The sequence below is a fragment of the Carassius gibelio genome, chromosome B7 (assembly GCF_023724105.1).
Source record: "Carassius gibelio isolate Cgi1373 ecotype wild population from Czech Republic chromosome B7, carGib1.2-hapl.c, whole genome shotgun sequence".
Lineage (NCBI taxonomy): Eukaryota > Metazoa > Chordata > Actinopteri > Cypriniformes > Cyprinidae > Carassius > Carassius gibelio.
The window spans coordinates 36,007,919-36,025,561 of record NC_068402.1 but is presented as its reverse complement, the minus strand read 5'-3'; the positions used below and the strand labels follow the sequence as shown (position 1 = coordinate 36,025,561).

Here is a 17,643-nt window from a genome sequence, read left to right as displayed (position 1 = left end):
ATGTGCATGTAATCATTATTCTATATCATCTGACACTAAATGATGGCTGACAGGATCAGGTGTGTATTCTCAGTACAGTCGGCCCTGTGGATTTGTGTATATGCCGCACGCTGAGTGATTTCATTGGAGGTGGGGTGGGGGGTCTAAATGTTGCTAAATATGGCATCAGAGCAGCAGGGGAATCTGTCTGCGAGCCAACACTTCATTATTGGCTCTATGTTTGCTTGTGCATGTGTGTACCAACGAGGGCAGAGAATGACAAGTGTGTGCGCGTGTGTGTGTGTATTTCTCGGCAGAAAAGTATACTTGCCCTGGGTCCGGTGAGTAAAATGTCCATCATTGACATGAATGATCATGCCGCTCTCTGATTGGCTGCTCTCAGGTGCAGATGCTGATGATGTTTCACTGTCCCCTCGTGAGAGAGGGGGGCAGATAAAGGCTTGAGTCCACGAGCAGACCGTCTGATCACTGGAGTATCTCTCCTCCTCCCCTCCTCTTTTCTCACACGAAATAAGAGAAAGCGTCCTGTAGCGTGAAACCTGAGCATCTTTGTGTTGCTGTAAAGCCACAGAAGGTTCAGCAGCTCTTCTAAGACCACAAGGTAAGAAAATACTCTCGCTTGAGGACAGGGTGCGGGTTCAATAGTGCTGCTTCATTTAAAGCAGAATTAACTATGTAGTCTTAAACTAGAACGGGAACTTTTTGTCTTTGATGCATTTTTCAATGTGTAGATGTTCATCTGTTGTTAAACTCTCACTAGTTGCTGTTAGGGGAGGCTATTTAACCCATTCTGGCATAATATGAATCTATATTTAGATGTAACTGAAGACATAGTTGAGGAAGTATATATAGAAACCTATAAAAGTTTTGGTGTACGGTTATACTGAAAAGCCCTTTAGGTTGGTTTTTAAGTGCAGAAGGTTTGATAACCAAATGGTCCTATTTTATTTAACAAAATAGCCTATCAGCCCACATGGGAAACATAAAATGTAAATGATTCCTGGCTATTATAGGAAGAAGAAACTACATAGGATTGAAAGTGCATTATTTTAACCGCAGCCTCTGGGTTTGAATAGTTGTAGTGTTACCATGTCTGCCCCAGTCAAGAGGACTCAGTGGGATGAAGACCCAAATCTGTTTCGTAAAGATCATGGCCTTTCCAAGAAAGTGTTGCTCAACTGCTGTCTGGTCAGGTGGATCATCTCCTGGGCTTCCCCCAACAAAAAAGGTAAATCCCTCTTCAAGATAAGTAAGCATCGCTGTAGTACATTCAAAAATGCGGATATGAATTTTAGTCCATATGCATTAAATTCTGTCTTTGCGAAGGTCTGGTGGAGCTACGTTAGATAAAATATCGGTTCTTAATTGGTGTTGATGGTTTCATAAAGATTCTTTAACATCGACTGAACCTTTCCATTGCACAAAAGATTCTTTATGGTGGATAATGGTTCTTTTAGAGGAGCCAAAAATGCTATGGCCTTGCTATGGATTTTCTTAATGCTTTTATTTAATGTACTTTATGCACAATGCAGTGCTTAAAGTGTCAGTCACGTGATTTTACACAACATATGTGACCCTGGACCTTGGACTTAAGTGTCAATTTTTCGAAATTGAGATTTATACATAATTTGAAAGTTGAATACATATACTTTCCATTGATGTTTGGTTTGTTAGGATCAGACAATATTTGGCTGAGATAAAACTATTGGAAAATCTGGAATCTGAGGGTGCAAAATAATCAAAACATTGAGAAAAACACCTTTAAAGTTGTCCAAGTGAAGTTCTTAGCAATGTATATTATGAATCAAAAATTAAGTTTTGATATATTTACGGTAGGCAGTTTACTAAATATCTTCATGGAACATGATCTTTACTTAATATCTCAATGATTTTTGGCATAAAAGAAAAATCGATAATTTTGACCCATACAATGTTTTTTGTCTATTCCTGTAAATATGCCTGTGCTGCTTATGACTGCTTTTGTGCTCCAGGGTCACATATGGTAGCTGAAGCTTTAAGTTATTTTAAAGAGCAATTTCATCAAAAAATGAAAGTTTTGCCATTATTTACTCACCCTCATGTCATTTCAAACCTCTGTGGATTTCTTCTTCTGAGAAACATACAAATATATTTTGAGAAAATTCTGTTTTTGGACAATTGAAACAATTTGGTTAACAACATTCTTTAGAATGTCATTTTTTGTGTTCTGCTGAAAAAAAAAAGTCATACAGATTTAGAACGACGTTGATGAGTAAATGATGGCGTTAAAATAGTGAAGATTTTGCAACATAATAACAAGCATGTCAGGATATGCTGTTACACCCGAATACACAAAATAATGATCTTTAAAACAGCATCATATGACCCCTTTAAAATTGTGAAGATTTTGCACCATTATTTTCTCAGTCCTATAGGCCTACCCATATTTTTTAAAACTGTATCTGGCTTTTTATCAGTTTAGCAAAAAAGAACAAGAGCTTGTGTTACCATTGATGTCCAAAAACCCACATTCCACAGAAGAAAGCAAGTCATACATGTTTGGAACGACACAGGGATGAATAAATGATGACACAATGTTTTTTGGGTGATCTTTCCCTTTAATAAAGAGGCTATTCTACCTTTGTAGTAGTATAATTTTTCATATTCGCTGGGAATCTAAGACATTTTTGCTTCCTCTGCTTATTAAAGTCAAGCCACTTGACACATTGGTGTCTAATCTGCTGAAAGAGGGACCTTGGGTAGTAATGCTGGTCTGATTATTGATCATTTTACTGCGTTCGGTGTTTCGACTGATCACACTTTATGGTCTCATGTGAAGTGATAGACATAATAAATCATTGCATTACAGTGAAAGGGATATCGATGAGTTTTCCAGTTGTAAATGTACAGTTTCTCATTTGTTAAATGGCTGAATCGTGTTTGTGGTGTGGTTTGCTTTAGATCTCACTGCGTTGGTTGGTTTAAGTGGATTCTTTCAATCTTAGTCCTGTTCATACAGTGTGAAATGATGTAAGAAATAGCAAAAAAAAAAAATGTAGCTTGAAACTGCCAAGTGAGTGTTGCTAGCTCAAAAAAAAAGACCATTCTGGCAAAGTCCGTGGAAACTGTAATGGAAACGATACTAATGAAAGTAAAGCAGATGCTGAGGGAATGTGGTGGTGGTTCAAAAAGATCTCTGAAATTCTCAAGAGAGGGTAATTCAGCATGGCATAAAAAGAAATCGCATGCTGTATATAGATTTGTGGTTCATTCCTAGCTGTGGCTCACATGATGTGTGTTTATGTTTGTGAGATGGAGTCCCAGCCTGTGTTTGTTTGTGTATATGTATTTGTGTCTCTGTTCATAAGACAGTTATTAACTAAGGCGCTGTGTGCTGTAATCACACAGGCTCAGGAACCAGCTGGGCTCTTCCTAGTGTCAGGTGCTGCTGTCAGTGTCCAGCCTCGCTGAATGGACAAACTCAATGGGTTTATTTGGCTGCTTCAACACTGGCCTGTCTCAGTGCAACATAATCTGCTTTGACTTTATAATTACATTCAGAAGCATAACCTTCAAGACGGATTAAACTGAAACAGCAGAAAACTGCATTAGTAAAAGTGATACATGGCATCAGACCTGTCTTCTGGATGCTATATCTGCAATGCAGCCAAATTACGCTGTATTTTATGAAGCTGCGTAATAAATAAAAATTGCAAGGCACAGAAATTTTAAAGATGTTTCATAGTCTCAGTGAATATTTGATTCACTGTACAGCTGTGGTTTAGTTGCAGATGTCCTTTTATATTTTGTTAATAAACCCATTGCTTCATTGCTTCATTATTATTTCAGTTCAGATATTGTAATATAGTATTCTGCTGCATAATTAAGTGATATTAACCAAAAAAAAAAAAAAAAACTAGACTGAAAGTTATAAATATAAATGATTTCGCTAATGCATGTAATAGGACATACTGTAAATACTTCATGCAAATGTTTATTTATTTAATTTAGACCTAAATATGTCCAAATCAAAATGCCATAACTCAATCTTCCGATGAAAACGATGGATTTGTCTCTGGTGGGTGTTGTTTGCAAGACTTAACCATTAACTATAAGCTCACATTAATTTGAGTACATCCGAAAACTTTAGAAATACCAAGACAGTGCTCTCAATACCATGAATGATATCATTAATTTTAGATATATATCAAACGGGCAGTCTTTGCTCTCATTGATATATTAATTATTTAATACTTTTGACTGAATAGCTTAGAAGAGTATTGATCGATAAATAATAATATCAATATAAATAAAAATAATAATAGTGTTTAATGTTGGGGAAAGTTATGCATTACAATATTGCATTACTTTCTAAAAAAGTGTCTAATTATGTTCACGTCTGTACAGTAGAGGGAGCAGCTCAAGCAAATTGCATGAAGAATATGACACAGGAGAACAACATTCAGCACTTTTTTTTTCATTTTTTTACATTTCTAAAGGTAACTAACATTGCTTTGTCTTACTTGGTCTCATTGTAAGTCATCCTTAAGTTCACTTGAAAGTTTGCTGAGCCCCTGATTGAGAACCACTGGTCTAAATACTTATGATTCAGTCTAAAATGAGTCATCATTGCAATTTAAAGCATCCATGGACCCTTAATATGCTTAAAGACTGTGATAAATGTCCAGACCACTGGATGGGGCTGTGTCCATATGTTTCCTCATCCACTCAGCCAAACAACACTGACTAGACTTCAACAGGAGCTGAATTTTCTTATAATAGAGCTGAAGGCTGATTCACCACAGGCTCCTGATTTGCTATAGTAATGCGCTGTGGATTTTAAACAGGATCTGTGGTTAACATTACTAGAAACAGTTATCTTTTGTTCTGCCAGATAAATTACAGTCACACCTCTACCAAGTTACATTTCAATGACTGACGATTCATCAAGCCGATTCATTTACACTTTTTCACACTTTCACACTTTTTATATCAACTTGTTGGCAGCTTCCATAATTAATCTATGCTTGACTTTTAATCATCATTTACTCACTATCACGTTGTTTCAAACTCTCATAACAGCCACGAGAGTTGAGGAAGGCAACAACATGAGGAGTTTAATTTAATGAAATTGAATGTTTATATCAATAGGACAATTCTAGGCTTTACTGTATTTTGAATTGAACTCTATTTGTTTTTTGTCCAGTAGGTGGCAATGATGGATTTATAACACAACTACAATTGACTTCCTGATTCTGTTGTGTTATCGTATTTGCTCAGACTTTGCAGTGAATAAAAAGTGTAAAAAAAGAGAGAAAATGTTTAATGTATGGATTGGCATAAAGTGAGTCATTCATCATCTACACCATCTGAAACACCTAGTTACAGTTTCTTAACATCCCCACAGCTTTCCATCGTTAATACGTCATTATGCAGAGTTGCAAACATTGCATTTGGTACCATATTCAACAAAAGTGGATTATTTTGTGAAGGCTCATTTGTAGTATGAAACATCTGAATACTTATAACCTCGCATGAATGTGTATGAGACTGATTTGCAACTGGTTTTGCTTTAGGACCAGATTTTACATCACATTTTATAGATTTAATTTTATTAAAGTAAATAATGATAATAATAATAATAATAATAATAATAATAACAATAACAATGGTAATAATAATAATAATAATAATAATAAATACAATTAAAAAAATCCTATGAGTTAACGTCATGTACTGTATCAGTAATATTATTTAAATGCAATTAAAATATATAATAATTTCCCATTAGTTACTGCCAGGTGATGTATTACTACTGTAGCATTAAATAACAATATGTATTGCTATATTTATTAATCTTTGCTAATGTTAATAAAAATAGCATTAGTTCATGTTAGGTCAGGTCCATTTAATAATGTTAACAGACAAAGCTTTTGATTTTAATATTTTTTATTTATTCATTGAATTTGTATCATTACTACTGCTCATGAATTTTATTTATTTATTTAATTTATTTACTGCTCGTGAATGTAAGGTGGAATGGAACCTTAATGTAAAGTGTTACCAAACTAAGAATATAAAAAGAAAAGAAAATACAGATAATATTAATCCTAAATAAATTAACAATTATTTGTCCTGGTTAATATTGAAACTGAATTCTATGTCCTTTTTGTCATGTTATTTTTCCCTACTGTCCATGAGCAACGGTTGCAAGACTGAATTTAGACCCAAACTGGATTCACAACCAACCATTTCAAGCCCACTGGTGTGTCAGTTTGTGTATTAAAGTCTTGCTGTAACATGTGAGCAGATGTTCAGTGTTGTACTTTGGCCTGGGTTCATTATCAGTGTGGCGTGTCAGAGATTTTAACCATGATACGATCCAGGCGCCACTTGATGAATATCAGTATTTTTGTGCTCTCTCTGCTGTCTGTCTGATGCCCCATCCTCTCGAACCGCTCTTCATGTTGACGAATGGCCTCTGTGTACAGATTAAGCTCAGCAGCACAGAATGAATAAATGATGACGCCATGAATATGGAGATATCATCAACAGCCGCCGTCATTAGACTCCACTGACTTGGATAAAGTCAGCAATATTTCCAAGTAACGTGCTTCATTAGTACTCTGTCCATTTGTGTGCTTCTGAAATACTGGACAAAAAGAATAGACATTACCTTACAATATGAATAATATCATCAAACACATAATTATCTTATCAGTGTAATAATTTGGCTAACCAATAAACATGAACTGTTGATGCATTAGAGCTTATCGGGCCACAGCTATAGCTTCACATATGCACATAAAAGTTTATAAAAGCTGTAAAAATAAAATAAAATGTTATTTTGGTCAACTCTAATGCAATTGTACAAGCAAACAGGAACTACTTACCTTTCATCTCAATGATTTTATTGACCACAGTGCAAAGTTAATGTGATTTATTCATAAGAAATAGTTTGAATTAACAACCAGTTCATCTCACTACTACTAGTACACTGATTGTTGGTGTACTTACATTTACATTTACATTCACTCATTTAGCAGACGCTTTTATCCAAAGCGACTTAGAAATGGGAACAGTGGAAGCAATCAAAAACAGCAAAAAGAGCAATGATATATAAGTGCTATAACAAGTCTCAGTTAGCTTAACACAGTACACGTAGCATGGGATTTTAAATAATATAATAAACAAAAAGAAAACAGATAGAATAGAAAAAGAATAGAGCAAGCTAGTGTTAGAGGTCTATATATATATATATATATACTGTATATAAACTTAAAGTAAGAAATGTAGAAAATGTACTTGAACCTAAATGTACGTAATAAAATTTACTTGAAGTCAAGTATATTTCTTATATATATATATATATATATATATATATATATATATATATATATATATATATATATATATATATATATAAAAATTGACACTTAAAAGTCTATTTAGAAGACAACATGTTTTCATTGTTTTAACATAATATAAGGGACAGAAGCACACTAGCATGTCAGCGTAATTAGCAGTGTAGTTTAAACTTAGCCTAGTGAACATTAGCTGCTGTCTGCAGGAAGACTTAGCTAATGAATTTTCCATTAGCTCCAGTTATCTCATATGGTGGCAGTTCACTCTCTGGAGGGGATGAAGTGGAGATGATGGATAGTATTAGCGGTTAACTGTGGCTGTTAGCCAAGCATTAGCCCTGAATGGGCAAGCTTTAAATTGGCCTGTTGACATAGTAGCCGGCTGATGGACAGAATGCTTTGTCTGTGTCATCTGATATGTTACACAACATGTCTTTAGAAAACTTAACACTGGGTTCATGCACATCTGTGTCCTGCTCACTTCTATAGTACCACGATCACAACTGAAATCACCACCGACCTTGACACTGGCCCTGTAAACATACTTTTATTTTGATATGTGCAAAATATGTATAACTAAATAATATGATAAAATAGAATACAGAAGTCAAAAGTTAGGAACAATTAAGATTTTTTTTAATGCTTTTAAAATGTTTTATTATGTTCACCAGTGGTGCATTTATGCAATCAAAAACACAGCAAAAACAGTGAAATTGTGAAATAATATCTGTTTTTGCAGGATACTGTATGTTTTTTTTTTTCAAATGTAATTAATCTCTGTTGTCAGTTATTGTTGCTAAGTAATAATGGTTCTTATTATTATCAATATTGAAAACCTATTTCTATAAAACTTATTTGAAAAATATTTCTTTGGAAATAATATGGTTATATTATATTTTATATATTTGAATTTTGCCATGATTTTTTTTTTTTTCCAGAATGAGTAGAAAGTTAGAAAAATTATTTTGACAGCAGTAGCCTATATAATGAATTTATTTGAAATATAAATCTTTTGTAACATTATACGTCTTTATTGTCTTTTGATCATATTAGTGTGTCATTGCTGAATACAAGTATTAATTTCTTTCTTTTTTTGGTGGTTTTAAATTGTACTTACACTTTTTTTGAGTTTCTTGTAGTGTATCACAATTTCCACAAAATAAAAATGTTTCCAACATTGATCATTATAAAATTTTTTACAGAGCATTGATTTCTGAAGGATCATGTGACACTGAAGACTGGAGAAATTATGCTGAGAATTCAGCTTTGCATGACAGGAATAAATTAGATTTTAAAATAAATTACAATAGAACATTTCTTTTTAAATTGTAATAATATTTCACAATATTTTTTACTGTATTGTTGATTAGAAAATTCTGTATTGCATAATGAAAAACTAAAATTAACCTCCAAAGCATTTTCATTCACTTACAGTGTTTATTTAAAAATGTTATCTTTGATAAATATTGGGAATGAAAATACTTTGGAGGCTATACACTATATTATAAATTTTACCACATTTCTATGTGCATTCCTCTCCAGCATTAAAGAAAAAAAAAAAAAAATCTAGTTGTATTTACTCTAGTACCACCTTCACTACTGACCCAAAGCTTATTCCTCTGTCAAACTCATTCATCTGTCCTTCTGTAAGGAACCTACTTTAGCCATTTTTGTATTCCAGTGATGGCTCGACGATCTATAAATAGTAGGAATGATTGAAATGGCATATGGTGAACCCTTGTAAGTTCCCTTGCCTGCAGGCAGAGATGACTTTCAGCATTAGAGGTGGCTTCACTTTGTAGTCACCTGTGCCTGTCATAATCTTCAATTACTGGCCCAGCGTCAGTTTCAGGCAGAGACCTGCTGTTCATGCACTCAACGCAAGACACAGAAACAATACAAAGGTTTATACTGGAAAGGATGCAATTAAAAATGCATGCCAGATACTGAAATATTAATGACAAAGGATGTTTTTAGTCTGTCAATGATAGAGGCTAATAATTAAGTATTAGAGTCATGCCGTAATCTAAAATAAAACACTCAAGGTCAGTCTTTTGGATATTTTGGAGACTATGCACAGTTACACTTCTGAACTTGACAGATACTGTAATTTCCGTTGGCATTCTTGTGGAAAAGTGCCAACACCTACCTCTGGACATAAGTGACAAGAACCTCGACTTCTACAGTCAGGGCCAAACTAAATCAGAAGTGCATGCCAGAAGCAGTCAATGTACTGTAGCACTGTCCAAAAATGCCAGAATAAACTAATATGATTCAGATGCAATGATGCTTTTAGATGGAAGCAATAAATCATCAAATGTTATTTACAGTAGGAACTTGAAGCTGAAGTTTCGAAGCAAAGTAAGAGTCATGTATTTAAAGAATCAAAATATGGCATGTTAAAATGGAGTTCCTGGAAACTGCTAAACAACTGATGACAGCACTGTAGAGGCAAGCAAAAAACAAAACAAAAATATAGCAAACATGCATCTTCATTAAAGAATTATTCAGTGTGTCACAGTTGCATTGCTGTAAAAGCTCTTCAGCAGACTTCTTGACATTTCAGTTCTCTCCTCCCAAACGGATGCAATTTCTGGTATTTCAGTCAGTACTCTCTCTCTTTTTCTTTTTTTTTTTAGAAGTATATTTTAGAAGAAAACTGTGAGCAAATAAGAAGAGACCATTTGAAAAGCTGGTAACAATTTACATAAAGCCTTTATGTAAAATGCATTATAAAAGTAGTTTTAATGTATTAATTATGCTTTGTAATACATCTTTTAATACATTTTAGAAACTCATAAATAATTGAAACCACATTATAACACTTATCAATTCATTCACACTTATCAATTCATTTGGTTCAGCAACAAAATCAGACGTCAGAAGACTATAGAGAACTGTTGAACTGTTGAAAGGATTATTGGTGCTCCCCTGCCCACCCTTGAAGAACTGTATTCATCCCGAGTGAGGAAAAGGGCTCAGAAAATCACTCTGGATCCCTCACATCCAAGTCACCCCATCTTTGAACTTTTGCCATCAGTCAAGCACAAGAACAGTTTCTTCCCCCAGGCAGTCTACCTCACGAACAGTTAAATGTTCCCCACTTATACTTATACTTATGCAATAAAAATGTGCAATATTCTTATGTTTATTTGTTACCCCTCCATGCTAGTACATCCCTGCATCCTACTCAATCCTATTCCATTATCATTTATAGCACAATTGTTTATACACTTATTTATTTGCCTAATTTCTGTGTTTTTTGTTTTGTTTTTTTTGTTTTGTCTGTGTAGTGTTGTCTCTGTGTACTGGAAGATTATGTCACTAAAACAAATTACTTGTTTTTGCAAGCATACTGGCAATAAATCTCTTTCTGATTCTGATTGATACACTATTAATTTCAGTTATAATTATTTCTGACAATAAATAATGTATTACAATGCATGTTATGAATAATGTTAATGCATTGCATTCTGTAAAGACCCTTTATAATGCATTACAAATGAAGGCTTAAAAAAAGTGTTACCAAAAAGAAAATCAATATTGGGACTAATTTTGATATTGTAAATAATATAATTGTGACATTTTTGGCCATATTTCCCAGTCCTAGTTATATTGCAGTACAAATAGCTGTAAATGTCAGGGCAGATAAAAGAGATACAGGTTTCAAGGAACAAAGTTTTTTCTTCTTCTTTTTTTATGTATTTTGCAATGACACTAGTAGAAGAAAACCATGCATCTTCAAGCAAAAACATTTTGCTAGATGTCAGGGCTTTCTGTTTTTGCAAATAGTATAATGTTTTTTTTTTTCTTTTCCAATGAGCCACATTCAGTTCATTACCTAAATTTGTTTATTCAAATGTCAAGCTGTTAACCCAAAGCAATATGACTAGAATATGAGAACTCAAACATGTTCTTTCAGTTATATGTCGTTATGGAGTCAGTAAATGGAACGAGGAAATTGAAATAATAGTGTTTTACGCCTAAAGGAACCCGTTAGTTGAGATCTCCTGTTTATTAGGCTTTTTTAAGGGATGAGGGTTGCCAGGTTGGTGAAAGACTTTCTGATGTAATGAAATAGAACTTCTGAAAAGATTCCAGAAGCTCAATTTCCCCTTAATTAGTTTTCTTTTTATTTTAGGAGTGGTCACAACCACCAAATGTCACTGAACTGAAAAAAGAAAGATTTTTTTTTTTTTTTTTTTATTATTGTCCAAGCATTGAATTGCCTGGGCACTTTGATCTCTATTCTCTTTTAAGTGTTTGAAATGCCAAAGATGCCAGTGTAAAATATAATATATGACCGAGCTCTGGTGTTTCAAGTCACTTAAATTTGACCTCTTTGTACCACTGTTTTTGAGAAGCTGGATTAAAATCTTGACATGCAATGTCATGTCCTTTGAATGTCAAAAAAAAAACATTCGTGCAGATTTTGCCTAATTGCACTGCAATCTGACATTCATATTTAAGTAAGGACAGACTCAAATAATTAAGCATCTCATTTTGTTTACCCTTGATTGCACGGCCTCATCAACACACTGCCTAATGGAGGATGGCTGTCTCCAGAGATGGAATAAACTGAGTTTATGAATGAATATGAGATTGTTTTGAAGTCTCAATCAGGGCTTTCTTCTTAAACAATGACTTTTTTATTCATCTGTGTATTGAAAGAACCCATATTTCAATGCAACAAATAGCAGATTGCTTATATCTCTGACTTAGAAGAGAGCAGTACCTTCACATCACGGCTGTGATGGATGTATTCAAGCAATGGGTGTCACTTCTGAATAATGCATCACGTTGGCTGTTAGCCTGCAATCAGTGAAATAAGAATATAGAGAGGAAAGCTGTTCACAAAGCCAGGCAGTGAGTGTGTGTGTGTGTGTGTGTGTTGGATTTTTCTATAGTGAGCGATCCAAATGTCCATCTTTTACTGAGCTTGACACAGTCTGTAATCAAATTTTCAAGTGAGCTTTTTTTTTTACTTCTAGGAAAGATGTTTGCTTCATTGCATTAAAATGTTTGACTTTGATGCAAGGTCTGTGTGTATGTTTATGACTTTGCCATGTATGGGTTTCAGGGATGATTCTGTAAAGCTTGCGCTAGCAGATTTAATCTCTGTTAGTTATAAATGTAACCTGGCTACTTTCCACTGGCTTGTTTTGAGTGTATTTAAAAATGTGTTCTCTCCGTGCCACATTATCTTGTTGTTTGATGATGAGTTATTCATCTTAATGCCCACTGCTGCTGTTTTTTTAGTCAGTTGCTAAAGCTGTAAATGCACTGATAGCACTACGGTAACATGCACAGCCTTTCACTTACAGCTACCTTGAGCTATCATTTATGGCCCCAGGTATTCAGCTGTAGATAGCATTGCTGATTTCTGCAATGCGTCCTTCACACTGGTAAGGTCCGGATCAGGTCAGAGAGGCTCGGTTTACAGTAAGTGCAGCAAATCCCATCTCTACCAGCGCTGAAAATTTTACAGGCATTTGCCAACACTTTTGTAGAGAAATGATTTTAGCTTTGTAATGAGATTTATAATGAGATTTGTAATGAGAAGGATTTGTAAACCTGTTTACAGAAACTTAAATGCCTCCCTGTAGGTTTCTTTTGAGGGTTTAAATTAAAGTGAAGAAATTAGGAAATAGAGGTTAAGGGCATAAATATTGTAATTTTACTAATGCAATGTAAAATAATTTATATACTTAAAACATATAATGAATATTTTATAATACTTTTTTATGTTCACAAAAACTTAAAATAACCTCCAAGATAACAATGTTAGAGTTGAACTCTTGCCAGTGAACACAGAGATTAAGTTAAGATTAAGAAATTAAGACAATTAATATTTTTCCATTCATTTATTTAAGATTCTAGTCAAGGAAAATTTTTACGTGTTCAAGTAAAAAAAAAAGAAAATTGTTTACTAATTTATACATCCTAAAATGCATCCTATAGGCTACTGTCTTGTCCTTCAAAATGTGTGTCCTGTGTTTGGATTGCAATCGGATTAGGGGGGATCGCATATCATAAGCATTTTCGTCTCAAGATAAAGATTAAGACTATACAAATAAAACAGTGTACAAATTATTGTTGTTGTTGTTATTAATAATAATAATAATAATAATTAAAATAGTGCTGTCAAATGATTAATCGCGATTAATCACATCCAAAAAAAAGTTTTCGTTTACATAATATATGTGTGTGTACAGTGTATATTTATAACGTATATATAAATACACACACATGCATGTATACATTTTGAAACAATTTACATGTATTTACATGGATAAATGTATATTCAAATAATTATAATATATAAACATAACATATTTTTCTTGGATGTATACATGCATGTGTGTGTTTTTACATATTCATAATAAATATACACAGTTCACACACATATATCATGTGATATTTTGAATGTGATTAATCGTTTGACAGCACTAATACATTTATTATTTCTTAAAAACTGAAAAGGAGGACTCTTAATTTTCTCAAAAGTATTCTCAAAGATTTATGCATTTAACCAGGTTTATGCATTTAACTTTAAAATATTTAACAATTTCTTCTAGGATGCATGTTGTAAAGTCCACTCAAAATATTCTTAAAAAATCCACAACAAAGATATTTATGAGCAATTCTTCTCATAAACTCATAGACTGTTTCCAGTCGGCTTCAGTTGTGGCATACATTTCACATGAGTAAGCTGAAATGAAATAATAAGATGTCTCTCCTGCTAAAGAACCATTCTAGGAAACATTGGGGACCCTAAAGTCTCTTTGCTGTAAGTGTGTGCAGCTGGTCGTTTAGTTTCCTGAGGGAGGATTGCTCTTGTGTTTAGGCTCAGCTTAGACTCTGGTTTGAGTGAATGTAGGTCGTCTGACAGCTCCAGACCTTTTTCAGAGGTTCAGCTAAACAAACCAGGCCATGGAAAAACTGTGTCGGCACCATTCAGCCTTTTACTGTAGATAATACATGTTCTGTTTGGACAGATAAGTCTGTTTCAGTTGATACAGCTGAAAAGTGAAAGGGATTGTGCAGATCTTCTTTTAGGCTGAAGGAGGTTTGAACAATTTAAGGAATGGTTTAACCCTACATGAGAAACGTCTCATGTTGATCTAAACCTTTAAGATTGGATTTGTCTGTTGAACACAAAATGCATTAAGTCCAGCCCAGTTTTTCCATAAATCCAAACTATTCCTGTCTGAAAGTGGATTTTCATAGTTTACGTTTCGTTTTGCAGACTGGTCTAGAAGTCTTATCTCCTTACAGCTGTTTGACACAACCCTGTTGTCTTGAGCAGACGGGAACCAGTTTCCATTGGTTTTAACCCACATTTAGTTCGTAATATGACAGTTCTGATGGAAAAGAAAACAATCATGGCAGAAACTCGCATTTAATCGCCTCACTGTTCTTGGGTAATACTCATAGCTCAAGTTAAACCGAGGTGATTAAGTTTGTTTTATCACAAAGCACTTGAATGTTGTTGTTAGAAATGTTCTGTGCTGATTACTGTAGTATATACTGAGCTCAACCAGACCTCCTCTGTAGACAAATATAACAGTGAGGGCTAATGTATTGTATAGTATTTAACAGTATTATATAGTGTACACAGCTTGTAAATATGTTTTGTTTAAATGACTGTATATATTTTGCTGCTCATTAATGAGTTGGTTCAGGGGACAAACTCTAAACCATTTTCTCCCCATGTGTAAGTAATTAAATGAATATCATAAATGTTCAAACAAGTGTATTACCGTATTTTCCGGACTATAAGTCGCACTTTTTTTCATAGTTTGACTGGTCTTGCGACTTATAGTCAGGTGCGACTTATTTATCAAAATTAATTTGACATGAACTGAGAGAAATGAACTAAGAGACATGAACCAAGAGAAAACATTGCCGTCTCCAGCCGCGAGAGGGCTCTCTATGCTGCTCAGTTCTCCTGTAGTCTACACTGAAAAAATAGAGCGCCCTCTTGCGGCTGGAGATGGTAATGTTTTAGCTCGGTTCTAAATAAATGCGACTTATAGTCCTATGCAGTATATATGTTTTTTCCCTCATCATGACGTATTTTTGGACTGATGCGACTTATACTCAGGTGCGACTTATAGTCCGAAAAATACGGTAATTACTTAAATGAACAACTACATGTCAACTAGAAAAATTCCAACTGGTGGTGTCAATTTTCCGAAATTGAGATTTAGACACAATCTGAAATCTGAATAAATACGTTTCCATTGATGTATGGTTTGTTAGGATCGGACAATATTTGGTTGAGATACAACTATTTAAAAAATCAGGAATCCGAGGGTGCAAAAAATCTAAATACTGAGAAAACCGCCTGTACTTTTTGAATGAATTTGAATTCTTAAAATATCATGGTCCCATATTTTGGATTGAAGTTTTGATATAAAAAAGAGCATTTAACTTTCACTATAGAACACCCCCCCCCCCCCCCCCCATCCTCCTTTTCTAAATTTACAATTTACTGTTTTAAAATTATGATCTATGATGCATGATCTATTACTTATACAATTAAACAACATTGAGTGCAAACATTACTCATTGTAATGGCCTTTAAGTCAATAGATTGTAATATAATTAGTTTTAATGCTCACATATATTATATTTGATTACGTGTCCAGTGGTTATTTATCTGACTGAAGTTAAGGTTGCTAGTTTATCTCTGTCACATGCAGACAGTTTTCACCTCTCATAACCCAGACTCGAGACTGACTAAGAGTTTTAAACACTCATGCCTGTCCCTAATGATGCCTTCATTCAGTATCTAATGAGAACAGAGAACAGAGCATCAGTCGTGTCCGATGATAATTCAGAAATGTTAAGGGCGCCAACTGCTGTTTTCATAACCTAATTTTTTCAATAATAGCACACTGTCTTCCAAATGTGTTTCTCTACAAAATCACTTTCTACTTCTGTAATGTACCTCACAAGCTTCTGAAATCTTCATGATTCATATGCCTTCACTTTTGATTATTTCTATACTGGGTCATTTTCAAGGCAATCACAGCTGTTGGTTTGACTGTTGACCCAAATATGGATATTCTGTCATTTTTTTCTGGCAACATTCTAACATTCTCTCAAACAAATGTAAATAGAATTTTCTTTCAAAGTACAATAACCTTCCTTAGTTGACCTTTGTTAATGCATTAACTAGCAGATACACATTTTGGTTTTAAAAATTTATTAGTACATGATTAACATTGTAACCTTAACTATGAATAATTAATGCAGCCAATTAATTTTTTTGTTGTTGTTTTTTCATTCTTAGTTCATGTTAATTAAACTTTTTTTTCCCCTGAAATATTTAGTTCATCTAACATTTTTTTTATGTTACTGCATTTTTTAATGTTCCTATAATGTTCCTATAATGTTTGCAAAATTGAATGCTCCCTTACATTTGCATACCCCCCCCCCCCCCCCCAAAAAAAAATAAATAAAAATAAAAACATTTTTGAAACATTTTTAAATTGACACTTTTTGAACCTTTAGAGAAGATTCTGAAATAAGATTATTATAAGATAATTAATTTTAAGCACTTTGTTGAGGCAGATTAATAAACCCACTTGTCCTTTGAGGGAAGCTGTATTTAATGTCTTTCACAGCTCAGGGAAAAGTAAGAGAAGTAGGATATTTGCTTTATTTTTCCCCTTTTTTTACCTTCAGGGTGAGACAGTGAGTCCCCTGCTGCCACATCAAGAGTGATTTATGAAGTAATCGTCAGCGTTGCCTAAAGTTCCTCATTATCTCTCTCTTTTTCGCTCTCTCAAATGTTGTGTGTATTATAAACAGCTCAAGGCTGAGTTTTTTCGGGTCTCTGGTGACCTGTTTAAAGTGGCCAGTGCAGTCCCTCAGGGCTAACACAGGCATCTGCTGAGCTGAGGCCGTTTTTGCTTAAAACCACAAGCCATCAAAACCCCCCATGAATATTAGATTTCAAAAAAATATAATACAAAAAACAAACAAAAAACCAGCATACTCTCAGTAGTCCTTTCACTGCTATTTTTGCCTGAACAATAAATGATATTATGGTGAATTTACAGCTCTTCTGTTTTCATGTTTTATCTTCCTGCGTTTCATTCATCATTCAGTGCTTTTAGTAAGATCATTTCACACCTTATTTAGTTTCCTTCTAAGTAAGAATTTCAACCAATTTGACTTTACACTCTGCATTTTGCTTTAAAAAGTACATTTGACATGGCCAAAGCTATTCAATAATGGCATCTCTCTTGTTTTACACCCAGACTCCGAACCACATTATATTGGACAT

General features: G+C 34.0%; 1 protein-coding gene across 3 annotated transcripts in view; it reads left to right on the top strand.

Annotated features, from left to right (window-relative positions):
- The window catches only part of kcnip4a (potassium voltage-gated channel interacting protein 4a), a 188,826-nt gene that overhangs the window by 21,893 nt on the left and 149,290 nt on the right, over positions 1 to 17,643 (top strand). The window contains exons 2-3 of one of the 3 annotated variants that reach the window (XM_052561681.1): positions 383 to 601; positions 1,077 to 1,228. The exons of the other annotated variants lie outside the window; for them this stretch is intronic. Of the exons in view, the coding sequence (XP_052417641.1) occupies positions 1,090 to 1,228 (139 nt within the window). The 5' untranslated portion in view covers positions 383 to 601; positions 1,077 to 1,089. The remainder of the gene's footprint in view (positions 1 to 382; positions 602 to 1,076; positions 1,229 to 17,643) is intronic. 3 annotated transcript variants of the gene reach the window in all.